Raw genomic sequence first — 14,955 nt, 5'->3', positions numbered from 1 at the left:
ATTCCTTAGGGGCACTATGGGGTCACAAGGGGTCTTTATGGGTCACAAGGGGCTCTGTGTGGTCACAAGGGCTCTTCATGGGTCCCTACAGGGATCTGTTCTCACCAGGGGTCCCTGTGGGGCTCTGTGGGGTCCTTATGGGTCATTTGGGGATCCCTAAGGAGCTCTATGGGGTCTTTGGGCATGAGATGGCAGTAGAGACCGCGGAAAAGGCTTCTCCAGCGGGGTCGGCAAAGTTAAAACAAGGATGGGTTTGGGGGGAGCCAAGTGACTCCTTGGGGGCTGACCTCAAAGTCACCTCGGGCAGGATGGCTCCTGGGACAGGCTTATAAGAGGAGGTGACCCCCTTGTGCCATCCCTGTGTGGTAACCCCCCAAGTTCAACCAGAGGCCAGAAAGAATCCTTCCGGACCCATAGCCTGGATGCCTCAGCTCAACTCCTTGCAGAGGGCATCTCAGGGACCTCCCTAAAACCTCAGCACCGACCCTATTGGCTGCTGGGGCCAACCGGTGCCACCAGCGAGGCAAGAGCTGCCTTGAGAAGTGAGCAACCCCTCCATCATCCCACTGCATCCGTGTGGAGCTGCACCATACAGACACCATGCAGCCCCATGCCATCCTCCTCCTCCTCTTCTTCTTCCCTGGGACCTGGGCAGAGCCAGAGGGTAAGTGGGAACCATGGCTAACCCTAACCCTTTCTTCTCACCTCACCCTTATGGGGGGACTTTGGGTCAAGCTCAAGGACAGGAGATGGAGCTGAGGTGGTGGCAAGCTGTGGGGGGGGGGTCAAAAGGAGCCATCAGGGGTGACAAATCTCCCAGCTCTCTTCCTATCTCCTGCAGGCTCCTACATGCTCAAGCTTCTCCATTTTGCCACCTTCCAAAACAGCACCTCCATGCTTGTGGGAGGAGTGGGGCTCTTGGGGGACATGGAACTGGGATCTCTGGACATCAGCACTGGGAATATCCACTACTACCAAGCCTGGCTGCACCCAGCCTTGCCAAAAGAAGACTGGGACGTCATTGAAAGCTCCATCAAGTCATACGTGAGGGATTTCAACAGGCTGGTGCAGATGTACGCCATGATGCCCTGTACGTGTGTCCCTTCCCCACCCCATTTCCAAGGTCCCCTCTGGGGCATGAGGGGACTCTGGGGGTCAAGCTTTGATGTAATAAGAACAAATGGTCACATTGTGGTTGGTTGTGATAAATGGTGAGTGTCTGCTGGGCAGACTTGGGACCTATGGTCACCTGAGGCAACTTTGGGCACCCTCAGCAGCCATTCTAAGGCCACCCCTTGCCAGCCCACTGGCTGCACTCTACTGTCCTTCCAGATATTAGTGACCCTGATGGGAGGGACAGAGGGACAGTTCCAGGGCTAGACACCTCCTGGATGGGCCTTGTAGGAAATCAGACCACAGGTGCCAGATTTGGGCTTTCAGGGACACTTTGGCATCACCACTTCTCTGTGGAGTACTTCCAGAGAAGGGAAGTGATGCTCTGTGCTCATTCCCCTGGGGCTGACTCAGTGTCACTGGGTGCCAGGGCTCAGCCCCAGCAGCCCTGCATGGGCTGTCCCTGTGTCACCACCGTGGCAGGGGACATCCCAGAAGGAACAGGTTGGGCTTGGAGGGGGGATGGGGGGCAGTGAGACATTGGAGCAGCACCGGATCCATTCTCCAGAGCCCAGCAGCACCTTGGGGACTCAGATTTCCCCCATGGCACTGAGGGGATGACAGTGCTGGGACAACATGCATGGAGGGAGGACACAAACATTCATTTTGGACCACCAGGACCCTTGTTTTGACACTGGATACAAGAGCCAGAGGTTTTTGTTTTTTTTGCATTGGGACAACACTCAGTCAGACCTTAAGCGGCCACGAAGCTGAGTGCCCGTTCATATGATATATATCATAAAGGTGATGCATATCAACTCTCCCGCTCTACCCCTTGCCCCCAGACCCTTTTGTCTTCCAGACCTCCGTGGGCTGTGAGCTCCAGTCCAACAGGACCGTCAGGACCTTCTTCAACATTGCTTATGAGGGCCAGAATTTCATCCGCTTCTGCCTGGATACAGGCACTTGGGAGCAGATGCAACATAACCAGTTGTCAGCCACAGCCGAGCAGCTGATGGCCAATGCCAGCACTCTCAATGAGGTGATCCAAGTGCTCCTCAACTACACCTGTGTGGATGTTCTGAGGCTTTTCATCCGGGCTGGGAAAGCAGATCTGGAGAGACAAGGTGAGCTGACCCCGGCATTGCCACATCAGCTCCCGATGTGGGGGGGGCTGAGTGGTGCCGCACTGCAGTCCCCTCATATCCATCCCTCAGTGTCCCCCATCGCCGTGGTCTTTGCCCGCACTGCCGGCCCAGAGCAGCTCCTGCTGGTTTGCCGTGTCACCAGCTTCTACCCGCGGCCCATCACCGTCACCTGGCTGCGGGACGGCCGGGAGCTGCCCCCGAGCACCAGCACAGTGTTACCCAACGCCGACCTCACCTACCAGCTCCGCAGCACCCTGCTGGTGTCCCCCCGGGACGGGCACAGCTACGCCTGCCGCGCGCAGCACCGCAGCCTGGGTGCCCGCAGCCTCCTCGTCCCCTGGGGTAGGTTGTCCCCCTCGGGGATGCGGCTCCCGAGCCCCATTCCCTCGGCACGAGGAGCAGGAGAGCTGACGGACTGTTTGTTCTCAGAGCGCTCCAAGAGGGGACTGAGTGCGGGGATCGGGGCCGTCTTGCTGCTGGCCGCGGCCGCCATGGCCGCACTGTTGGTACGGAGATACAGGTGAGACCACGTCCTGCCGCGCCGCTCCTCTCAGAGCCCCCCCCCCCGTCCCCGCAGCGCCCACTCTCGTTGCAGGAAGCGGCAGCGGCTGGACGAGGAGCGCAGCGTTCCACTGGCGGAGCGCCGGAGCGCAACGCGGGCCGGGACCACGGCGGGGCGATACGGGGGATGCGGCCGCGGAACAACCGGGGTGGGGAGGGGGCACGTCTGAGTGCTTCTCAGAACCCCCCAGTGCTCGTGGCGGCTCCCCCAGCGCTGATAAAGGAACCCACCTGCCCACGAGCAACGAACCGCGACCTCCCGTCGGCACCTTTTGCGTTTTATCGACCAACCACCGCCTTTATTAACCATCTTCCGGAGATATTTGTACCCAAACCCTCCCTCCTGCGACGGCGCTGGATGCGCTAAGCTGCACTGAGCTCCCAAAGGAAGGCGGCGCTCAAACATTACACCGAGGTGCGGGGCTGAGCGGGGTTTGAAGTAGGTTTCAAACCAGGTGGGTTTGAGGCGAATGGAGCACGGAATAAACGGATAATTTGACCCACGGGTTACCCAGCTTGTGAGGAAATGCCACTTTCTCTGTGGGCATAACCGTGCTGTGGGGGCCAGGTGCTCCCAGGCGATGGGGACAGCACCCTGATTACAGCCGGGGGAGGAACCCATTGAACGATTCCAGATCTTCAAGTAGAGGATCCCGACAGCGCCTCTGGACTTATCTGGACTCAAGTGGACCATAAAATCTTTCCCCCACAATTCCACCAGAATTCTGCCCTGGAGATTCCCAGTCTTGAATAATTTCCTGCTGAATTCTCTGTAACATTCAAGACCTCACTGCATAACGAAAAGTTTCCCATAGGCCTGGCAGCCTTCACGCCCTGCCATGAGAGGCAAGATGTATGGTTACCTACCGCTGTAGAGACTGCAGGAGGGATCGTGACATCTCTATCAGGCTTTAGAGGAGACAAGAGACTGCCCGGTGGCGCAGTGGTAGGAATTGCCGCCTTTCAGTACCGGGACCCAGGGTTCGAATCCCCCCTGTGGCGCAAGTGTCGCTCTGCAACACCGAGGCTCGAATCCTGGGGGTTGGACTTGATGATCTCTAAGGTCCCTTCCAACCCGCACGAGACTATTACTATTACAAGAGGGAGAGATCTGCAGTCTCTGTTTCCGCAGGCAGTTTTCTCTTGGTACAGGGCAATCATGCATCACATTCCCTTGGGGTCCTTGGTCCATCCCAGCATATGGGCCGTCCCGATGCACAAGCACAGCAATTGCTACAGTTGAGACTCTGGACAGTGTACTTAATCCATTCTACCCAGGCATTAACATCCCCATGTCCTGTTTTGATTTCAAATGTTTGTCTAAGATCTTTTATCTTCTTAGCTGTCACCATTGCAGGGTTTTTAGGAAGATTTTCTAACCCCTTTTTAAGCTCTTCCCTATTCTGGACATTCTGGGTGTTTTCACAGAGTGTATCCCACACAGCTACCTTAAGTCTCGCTGTTGAATCCTTTCCATGCATATCTTCCCCCAGACCAAAAGTGGTATTAACAATGCTATCAGTCTTGTTCATTGTTATTTTTACTGGGTTACACTGCAGCGGTTTGCAGTCTGGCTGGACAACTCCCTTATGTGCTCAAGAAGTATCAGATATTTGTCATGGTTTAATAATTTTGTAATTTTACTATCAGTATTCCACATCATAACATCATATAAAGCATGAATAATTTTACTGAATCTGCAACTTCCAGAAGAAAGACTGCATCTCCCAGAGAACAACACGGTTAGAGATGTGTCACGGGACCTGAACTCTATATTAACTCAGTCGCAGACTAGACTGACGTCTTTCGAGTTCTGGCGTTCAGGGGAGTGTGTGGGAGCCTTCACCATTTCGCCTAGATTCACAGTAGGCCTCTCGGTTACGGGACTCATTCTCTCTCCCATTTTGCTTGATTCGTTAGCTCAGTTTTCAATTATATTGTATTATATTGTGTTATCCTGTATTTCGATATAATATTTAATATTAAGTGTGCCTCCTTAGATCGTTGCCACTGTTTTCTTTTCCTAATTAACTTTTTTTTCCTTTTGGCCTAGGGCCCCTGCGGGGCCCACAGCCCCTGTCACGGACGCAGGTGGATTTTTTGTTTAAACCGTGACAATATTCCAGGTGTATCTGTCCAGCCTCGATGGGCAGCTGTCCACCATACATCATTCCACACACTACAGGAGAGTCCCTTATTCATATCAAAACTACCAATTGGTCCCTCCCCTGCATTATTGTCGAATTTCACATTTTCCAGATAATGATCGGGATAACAAAGGGGATACACTCTGTTACAGCAGTAAAAACTTCTTGTTAAAGCATGGAAAACTTTTTGTGAGCATTAGTTCTATACAGGTTATAATACTCTCCCACTTACGTATACAATTTATTCACCTATTCGAGGAGAAGTTAAAGGTTAGTTAAAATAATAATTAAAAAATATGCATATAAAACAAACAAACAAAAAAACTTTTCATGATTTCCTTTTAATTCTTATCTTTAAAGGTTCTTCTGTGGCAACCGCTTCCCACACCTTAGGGCTAGTGGATTCCTTTACCAGTGTGTAGTGAGTCCATCCTTTCTCGGCCATCCTCACAGCTGTTTCGACCTGTTTCAGTCGTTAGAAGTACTTGGAACTGGTGCAGAGGGGAGGTTGGAGGGGAACGTCCTATAGGTGTATGTGGGGGGATGGGGGGGGTCGCCGTGGGGGCGCTTGGGGTGACAAAGGGATGGGGGGGGGTGCGAGCAACCTGGGGGGGGGGGCTTGGAATGTAACGGGGTCACCCTATGGGCTTCTGGGGGGGCTGTGTGAGGCAGCAATGAGACCCCGGGCCGGAGGAGGGGGGGTGGGTGTTTGTATCCCCACACACCCCCCACCCCGGCCCATCCGCAGCGCCGCCCCCCGCCCGGGCCGAAGGAATCCCGCGGCTCCGCTCCGCTCTCCCGTCCCCTCCTCTCCCCGCCCCCGCAGTGTCCAGACGGGGCCGGGTGCTGTCGGGGCGGTCGGTTGGGGGTCTGAAGGGGGGAATTGGAGGTTGTGGGGGGGGCGGGGGGTCTAAAAGGGGTCTGGAAGCTCTAAAGGCGGGCAGGAGAACTAAAGGTGGTCTGGGGTCTCTAAAGGGCGTTTGGGGGCTCTGAGGGGGGGGTGCAGGCCGGCACAAGCGCCTCTCCAGCCTCTTCCACCGCAACTATGGCGCCCCAATCAGTAACGTCAGTGCTGCCCCACATGGGAACGCGGCCGCTGCTGCCCCACATGGTGCCATGGGTGAGGGCGGGGAAATGGGGCACCATAGAGCCCGTCAGCAACACATAGAGACCCAGAGACCATAGAGTCCCGTCAGTACCCCATCATCACCCCATAGACCATAGGTTCCTATCAGCACCCCATGAAGCCCCATAACCCATAGAGCCCCATCATTGCCCCATGGAGCCCCATAGACCATAGGTTCCCATCATCACCCCACAGAGCCCCCCCATGGACCCCCATGTTGTGCCTCAACACAGAGCCCCACAAGTACCCCACAGAGCCCCATAACCCCATGACGCCCCATAAGCCCCCATGTTGTACCACCCCCCATCATTCCATAACCCCCCCACTGACCCCCATGTTGTCCTTCCCCCCAGAGCCCCATCATCACCCCCCGGGCCCCCATAACCCCCATATTGTCCCTCCTTGCAGACCCCCACTGGTGCCCCGAGCTCGGCCAGGCGCTGGGTGAGTGAGAAGCTGTGCCCACCAGCAGAGGCCTCTGCACCAGTACATGCAACAGGGTGTATGCGCATCACTCATTACAGAATCACAGAATTATCAAGGTTGGAAAAGACCTAGAAGATCATCTAGTCCAACCATTCCCACTACTGCCCAGCTAAATCATATTCATCAACACAACATCCAGACATCTCTTGAACACTCCCATGGTCGGTGACGCCACCACCTCCCTGGGCAGTGCATTCCAATACCTGACTACCCTTTCTGAGAAGTAATATTTCCTAATGTTCAGCCTGAATCTCCCCTGACGCAGCTTAAAACCATTCCCTCTAGTTCTATCATCGATTACACGAGAGAAGAGGCCAACCCCCAGCTCACTACAATCTCCCTTCAGGAAGTTATAGAGAGCTATAAGGTCTCCCCTCAGCCTCCTCTTCTCCAGGCTGAACAATCCCAGCTCCCTCAGCCTCTCCTCATAAGACTTGTGCTCCAGACCCTTCACCAGCTTTGTAGCCCTCTTCTGAACGCATTCCAGGGCCTCAATGTCTTTCTTGCAGTGAGGGGCCCAAAACTGAACACAGTTCACTTGCTGCTGAGTTAGTTGTGCTTTCTGTAAACCAAGAAACTCAGCAAACTCTCAGTCTATTGTACACAGTCCTTTTGTTGCTGTGGCATCCACGTGCTGCAGTAAAGTTCCACCCCGAGATGGAGGATCCCAGCTCTCAGGCTCACAAGTTGACCAGTTCTCAACAATCATTAAGCTGTTGTCACAACCCTGGGTAACACTGTCCAGGTTAATTGAGTTTCTTCTCCCCGTATTAGGGCTTTCCTATCCAAAGGCAAATAACCTTAGACTTCCTTTGGCCAAACCAGGCAGAAGAGGCATCCCTCAAATCCGGAAGGTAAACTCCACCTATTCGTTCCTTAACTTGGTTAATAAAGTGCATGGATTTTCCATCACTGAGTGTATCCATTCAACGATTCCATTACTTGTCCTCATGTCTTCTACCAAACTAAAGCACTTGTTATCTGAAAATTTAGCAAACTGGCAACACTGGAGTTTAGTACTTGGATTCCCATTCAATTAGAAATTCAAACTCAAAAAAATTATTATTTCTTTTATCCTTCTACAGTCACATATCCTCAAAGGGCACCACTTTACCCTGACTGGGTGAGCTCTTGCTTTTAACCTGTATTTAGGGCTTAATTTTTGGCCCTGATGCCCACACCCCTAAGTGTCTTATTTGAGATTGCTGTGACTCCTGGGGGCATAACATTGTTTTTCCCAGTTTGTGTTAAAGTCAGACTTACAATTCTTAATCAGCCAATATTGTTTGACCCTTAGCTCCAGTTTAATTAAATTTCTTTCCAGAGTAACCTGACAGGTACAAGAATTCCTGTATTCCTACTTGTTTTCTTAAGTTATATTTAATTAATTCCAAAAGTAAGCCTTTTCTTTTTGGGCAGTAGCTTCTACTACTGTTACAAAACCATCTATGGGTAGTAAGAAGCTCCCATATCCATCAGAAAATGAACTACTTTATCCTGCTTCCCTAGCTGCAGTTTCATCGGTGTATCTGCTAGGGTAAACTTCCCAAGTTCTCATTGTTCAGTTCTGCAATCAGAGACAATTCCTTCTCACTCAGCTCGGTCGGATTTCTCTACCAGTGTCCCATTGCAGTTTGCACACTGCTTTCATTCCAGCGGGGCAGAGCCCTCCCTGGGCTCCTCAAGCCTCCCTCCCCCCCTTCCTCGTGGAGGATCTCTGGGTCCTATGGTCCTACTCTAGCGCCACAACAGTAATAGCTGTTATTATTCTCAATTCCCTGAACATCTCTGTTTTGCAATCAGGTGTTGGGTTTTTGTTGTTTTTTTTTTATATTATTATTCCACTATTTGTACCCTCAGTTACACTTCCACATACCCTCAATTATACTTCTGTGTACCATTAACAACTACACTTTCTTATACCATTGTAAAGGTGCTAACAGAGGATGGTGATAAATAGTCAAAGGTTATTGGTAAAGAAAACTCACCAATGTCGATGCCTGGACCGGATAGCAGGGGCAGTCTCCACTGAGCACAACATCTCCAAGAGATGCTGCCTCAGTGAGGGTCAGCCCTTAAATGAGGTCTCAGAGGAGGTGGAGTCGAGCTCCAGCCCTCCCGGGAGCACAGCTCCATTACTCTCACCTGTGCTCCCGCAGCTGACCCCACACTTGCCTCAGCTGATTAATCAGAGGTTCAAGCTGTGATTTCCCATACAACCATCAAAACAGTTTGTCCTATTCCTTTCAAAACCCACAGATTAAACAACACAGTTCTTAGTTTCCCTAAACACCCTTAATACCATATAACTTTCCCTTAGCAATCCATATCGTTCAGTTATAAACATCTCACCACTGAATCAGCACTGACTGACCCACCTGCCTTACACCTCTTTGCAGGCAGAACACAGTATCACATAAATGGGTTGATACTCATTCACACGGACATCCCTCTATATGTTCACTGTCCCCATCCTCCAGCTTGTACACCAACCACCACCGATTACAATATTTAATCAGGGTTTTCCGGCTCGGGTTTCCTCCTGGTTCCCCAGCAATATCTCGCCAATGTGCCAGTATACACCCCAGGGGTGTACGCTTGGGAACCTCCTTTCCCTGTGATCCCCCCATCATAACTTAATCTAAACCACCGTACTATTTTACAAGTAGCAACACCTACTCCCAGCTAACCCCATATGTGTTTTACGACAATGTACTTTACAATCACCAGTAATTTATAATACGAGAATAAACACATATTAAAACGAGGACAAACAAGTATTAGGGGGACAACTTTCGCTTCGTCCGTCCCCAGCCGTTTCCCTCGCAGGAGGACGAAACCGCGGGTCGGGACTCTGCATTCGCCCCGCAGCTGTGCTGCGTCTCACTCACACCACACTCACACAATTCAAACAGAATTACAATATATCATTTGTTAAGCTTAATCGAAGATGTTAAGAACACCAGTGCTAGTTGCTGACTTAGGTCACCTACATAGACAGCGCTGTACGATACCAATTATCCCAGGATTACCCAAATCACCCTGTACGAGAGAGCAGACAAGCTCTGCCCTGTTAGCAATCGCCTGAATGTGAGCAACAGCTCTTTTACCATGCGTACGACTTACTGGCCCCTTTGTAGGCACTCCCTAGGGAGTCCTCCTAACCCAGCCGGCAACCTAACCTAACCCGTGAGCTCACATCCCTGGGGGGGAGCACGCCGACTCCTCTGTGCCCTGCGTAGGACGTCTCCTCACGACTTACGGGTCCCCCATTCCACATACCTGGTCCGCCGATAGATGGTTCTTGTCTGCTCCTGCAGTGATCAGATGAGGGAGGGGAGTCCTTCTGAGAAATGTCGGGGCGCGCCGAAGGCGTCCCCCTTCTGAGCTGGTCCTGCAACCGAACAGAGGAGCTCCCATCTCGATCGCCAAATTGACTTACGGAATCAAACTCCATAACCACGAAGTAGCTATAAAGCAGGTATGTTTAATGAGTGATGCGCACACACCCTGGTGCAAGGGGGAGAGCTCCACCTCACTTGTGCACCGTCAGGAGAAAGCGTGCAACAGATATAGGCAGAACTAATACATCATCAATAGTTGGCAGGAATTTGGATACATATTCATTACATTCCTGAGACCCCATTAGCATGCAGTCCCTTCCCCCTTGCGCATGCGTAGTGAGTTGTGGGGGGTGGTCATGGGATGAAGGCTCATCATCTTCCTCCCCGTAAACTTTCGACCCTTCGGGAGGGGCACCCCCCAAACTGGTTCCAGTTGCTCTGTGGACATCAAATCACCACACTGTTCTGGGGCTGTTCCACCCTTCTCTTCATGGCCTTCATCCCCTTGTTTTCTCAAGCTTAGTGTCTGCAGTTCCCCCTCTCTCTACTCCCCCTTAACATACACTATCTATCTGTAACTACCCTTTGCCTTAGTGAGGCCCCCTTTCCCTTTCTGTAGCAAAGTGTTCTCTTTTCATCTACTATGGGGTCCTTTTTCACTATTCATAGGGATGTGTAAACATTAATGCTATTATGGAAGTGGAATTATTAAGGTTATGTGCAGCTGTAATTGAGGGTACAAATAGTGGAATTGTGAAAAACCAAAAATAACAACTACAGCAAAGAGGCTACAGAAGAACAGCTAGTTAAAATATTGAATGTGATCTGCTCTAACCAGAGCAGTTAAGTGTCAGCAAGAGATCGCACCCCCCCCCCCCCCCCTCTGCCGCTTGTGAAAGTAAACAAATCGTTGCTTTTGAATGGGGACAAAAGCAAAACATTAGAAGTGCACGTGCCCCTAGTTTAGTGTTAATTATTACCCCTGATGGGACCAGTATTACAGACAAAGTAAGCGATAATTTGGTGTGGGTAGTAGAAACCCCAGGGAGGGATAAGGACGCAGCACCAATTGCATTCGAAGTGACGCAGAGAGCTCAGCTGATTCAGATAAAACAGAAACTCCTCGAATTTGAAGACATTGATCACCTGATAGCTACCAAAACAAAGGAAATAATGCATAACATGGACAATTAGTTTACAAAATTTCTCAGACTTAATGGCTATCGAGTGTCTCCACAGAAAACCCACGTGGCACAGCCACCAGTAACCTGTTTGCATTATGGAATCACTGCTGGATCCTGAAACTTTGGGAACAGCGAGAAAGAAAACAGACTGCCAGACTCCAGAACCACAAACAACTAAGGAGCTCCAGGTTTTCCTAGAGATTATAAGATGGTGTCACCTGGAACACTAGTAAAACCCTTTTATGTCTCATACAGATTGAGAAAGGCGAATACAATCAAGGTTTACCTGCAGTAATTAGACACGGACTCTGTGGTTAGTGCAGAACAAAAACTTTTATTGTGTACGATGAACTTAAATAATATAAACTTGGTCAAGTGCCTTATTATAAGTAACTCTCTTTTCACGCGTGGCGGTGCTGGATCTTCCATCCTGCCCTGAAGAAGATGATGGCGCTGGAGCTGCACTCGCCCTTCGGGTGCCGTCCCGCGGCACCGAGTCTCTGCTGTCACGACGACTGGAACGAGGCACAGGCACTGTCAGTCTAATCTCCGTGTTGTTGTACCTCAGCGGCGTCTCCCGATAATAGGAGATGAGGTCGTAAAGGCTGTCAAATTCTTTGTTATCAGTCAGAAGGTACCTGTGGCTGTTGGCATACTGCCACCAGTAGATGCGACAGTGCTGCACCTCTCCATTGCTCCAGATGGACAAGATGTAATCCCCAACGCATGTCCCACTCTCCCTTAGAAGAAAGGAGCCATCGGGAGCCCCCATGATGGTGCAGTATTTCTTCAGCAGCCGCTCAGCGATGTGCCGCCCAATGCGCCCTTCTCCAATCTTGCCATGGAACCATTCCTGCGTCAGATGCCGATTGATGTTGGGGTTCCTCTGCGCAGGTCGTCTTCCCCATCTGTTCCAGGCTGGGACGTCATTGAGCTGGTTCCATGTGTAGGTTATGGGGTCTCCCACGAGTTGAGGATTCACCGTCTGCTCCTCATCCACGACTTGACTATCTGTCGTCTGCGCCGTCTGATCTTCTTCCACGATTTGGCTATCTGCCATTTGCTCTTCTGTGTTCGCCACTTGCTCCTTGATCATACACGAACCCATAGTCTCTTGCCACTCACTCCAAGCCGCCTCAGTTTTGGCGGGTCTTGCCAATGGTCTTTATAGTATCTGCTCACACCCATGCCAGGTGCACAAGCTAGACGTTCCGTGATCATGCTAAGAGGGTCAGTCCGGCAGGAATTGTTACAATCTTTCCATCCTCTCCCTCCTGCCTGCTGAACTTGTTTATACCTCTGAAGGTCTTTTGCCAGTCCGAACAAGAATGTCTTTATTTTCTCCCCATAATACACACATAAGTGAGGGAGCCGGACAAATTAATTGAGGGAGCTTGCAAAGTATATAGAAGGAGGGATTGTAATTAAAGAAAGAAACTGGGAAGAACAGCAGCAGTTGCACTGGAGCAGGACCTGAAAGAGCCCAGGATGAGTTTTGCCCCCAGTAGACTGAATGCAGCGTGCACACAGCAGGGTAAAGGTGTTTGTTTTCTAGTAGATAGGGATGCATCTCACTCTGTACTGCATCAAGAATTAGATGATTAGAATTAGATGATCTATCACCCATAGATGATAGTAGTAGGAGCAGGGGATGCCCTGCTGGCACTGCCTATCACATCCACAGCCATCATGTTCCTTCCATCACATCCACAGCCATCATGTTCCTTCCATCACATCCACAGCCATCGTGTTCCTTCTCTCTCCTTTCGGGTGGTTTGCCATCTCATAGTTGTCAGTAATAATGCATTCGCTTATGAAGTTTTATTTCCCACTTATGGGGTTGTCTAAAAGAAATGCCTGTATGAGTGTGTATGTATTGCCTCAAAATATGACAACTTTACATGTAACTCTTATGTTTAGTGCGTTATCAATCAAGGCTTTTATTGAGTGATGATGATTATGTTATTAATAGAATTAGCGCTACTATTTTATAGTGTGGTAATTGCTTGCTAATAAACAAGGGGGAAGTTGTAAGGGAGGATGGAAAGCTGAAATAGGAAACTTGTGAACGTATATCAGCTTTTAAGAAACGATTTGGATCATTCATACCTGAATCCAAACAAGGACCCAGCCAGACTAAAGAGTGTTGGAAGGAAGCTCATAGAAGCTGAAAGGCAGGTCATGCTGGAAGGAGGGCTACATAGAAGGAAGTGTGCAGACCTGCTTTTCTCTGGATGAAGGAACGGGTCCAAGATGGGTAGAATATATTTGGAGATACAAAATCAGCTAAAATTAGGGTTACTTTGTCTTTTCTCTGTGTTTTCTCTGTGTAACTGTGAGCGAGTGACGAAAGAGCTGATCAGATTCTTTGATTGACCTTATCACTGCGAAACCCTGGAAGACCAGAGTGTGAGACAGAGAGCAAGCAGTGTCCGTTTGCATCTGAGAGTAGACAGGAGGTTCTTTTGATATGCGTTGTTAATCCTGTTACTCTTAAGAAACCTTTCTTCCTTTGTCACTGTTGTTTGGGAGCAGCCGGGACCAATTAACTGATTAGAGGAACTGTTAGGAGGACAGGGTTTTCTTCTTTGAAGTGAATGGTATATAAGATGTGTGCTGAACACAAGAAAGGAGAACTATTCTGATGCTACGAGAAACCGAGAGAGAGCTCTCTTACTCGACTGAGCGCCGATATTCACCTTCCCCAAACACCCAGCATGATTAGGATACTCAATTATAAAACCGGTCCCATTCCTCCAGTTATGTCCCTGGTTTCTTATTCAATATACCCCCTGGCTCACCAGCAACGTTTGTCCAGTGAGCCAAAAAACAACCCAGGGTGTCATCTCTTTAGACACCCTTTGTCCCATAGCAGCCTCTTAGGTAACACTTCCACAGCATAAACGTTCAACAATCACAAAGGCAATGACAATAATCAGTACCATTTATCCTCTGGATCCTTCCTCTCCCTACCTCCCTCCAGGGTCCAAACTTCCCTCTGTATTGCTTTCCCACGCTTGCACAGCTGCTCACTTAATCACACTTCTTTCTTCTCCAGTAAACAACACACCCATGATAAACATAGAAATTAGGCCCTAGAAATGGACCTAATTATTCTGCTACTCTTATAGGATCCTCATTTAAGTTGAGAATCCTAACCTTTCTGCTAGTAAAAACGGAGGGCATTAGCATACCGTATTTCCCTTTGACCTAAGGAGACTGACTTCCCTAAGAGGAAAGGAAAATTCTCCAGGTCTCGTTTACATCGCTGCAATTCCTTTGGTATAATGGAGTGCGTCCTCTCTCTAGGACCCTGCATGGGATCAGCAGCTCGGTCGCTGTCCTTCTCTGGAAGGGTCACAGCCGCTTGAATTGCCTTAGAAACTGAAGAGGGAGAAGTTATTTAAGGGATTTCCTCCAGCCCCTTTTCTGCTTTTCTAAAGCTAAAACCATCGGGTCCTCGGGCGGCCCTGAACCACAGGGACGAACAGTCCTGCTGCAGGGTGATTACGGAGTGTAAAGAACAGATCAGCGTAAGAGCCTTCCTTCCACGTGTCCTCCATCCGCAAAAACAACATGATCTGTAATTCAAGGTGCCACTTACAGGCCATTTTTCACTGCTTTCCCACTTGCACAACAACCAGCGCTGTTTACAATACTTGATTAATGTTTTCTTGCCCCCAGGCTCCCAATCGACACCAATCAGCCAAGATACATCCAAGTGTGCTCCCCTTTCTCAGTGTTCCCCTCATCTTAAATCTCATTAATACTTTATTGCTCCCAAAAGTCTACACCTTATTGCCAGTATATCAGTTAGACCTGATCCGTGTTCCTCTTTAAACCCCA

General features: G+C 50.0%; 1 protein-coding gene and 1 pseudogene across 2 annotated transcripts; one reads left to right on the top strand and one right to left on the bottom strand.

Moving 5' to 3' along the window:
• The first annotated feature begins 466 nt into the window (after nt 1-466).
• On the top strand, nt 467-4,821 carry LOC107324620 (antigen-presenting glycoprotein CD1d-like). 2 transcript variants are annotated; one of them, XM_015884796.3, is made up of 6 exons: nt 467-664; nt 842-1,090; nt 1,959-2,240; nt 2,331-2,603; nt 2,691-2,781; nt 2,857-4,821. In XM_015884796.3, the coding sequence occupies exons 1-6, from the start codon at nt 601-603 to the stop codon at nt 2,990-2,992; spliced, it is 1,095 nt and encodes a 364-aa protein (XP_015740282.2). In that variant the 5' UTR covers nt 467-600; the 3' UTR covers nt 2,993-4,821. The 2 variants fall into 2 exon arrangements, with proteins under 2 accessions (XP_015740282.2, XP_015740280.2); XM_015884794.3 differs by having other exon boundaries at nt 2,331-2,781.
• A 6,608-nt stretch (nt 4,822-11,429) lies between these two features.
• Nucleotides 11,430-12,670, bottom strand: LOC146754748 (1-phosphatidylinositol 4,5-bisphosphate phosphodiesterase gamma-1-like; annotated as a pseudogene).
• Between the last annotated feature and the right edge of the window lie 2,285 nt (nt 12,671-14,955).

The sequence above is a fragment of the Coturnix japonica genome, chromosome 38 (assembly GCF_054131305.1).
Source record: "Coturnix japonica strain WE chromosome 38, WE-NBRP24, whole genome shotgun sequence".
In the NCBI taxonomy this organism is placed as follows: Eukaryota; Metazoa; Chordata; class Aves; order Galliformes; family Phasianidae; genus Coturnix; species Coturnix japonica.
This window is presented reverse-complemented; position numbering and strand designations above follow the sequence as displayed.

Bases quoted from the DNA above. Each gene is read 5' to 3' on its own strand.
- LOC107324620 (XM_015884794.3), top strand. From the start codon at position 601: ATGCAGCCCCATGCCATCCTCCTCCTCCTCTTCTTCTTCCCTGGGACC. The intron at 665-841 runs GTAAGTGGGAAC...TATCTCCTGCAG, and splicing joins GACCTGGGCAGAGCCAGAGG to GCTCCTACATGCTCAAGCTT. The intron at 2,782-2,856 runs GTGAGACCACGT...CTCTCGTTGCAG, and splicing joins CTGTTGGTACGGAGATACAG to GAAGCGGCAGCGGCTGGACG.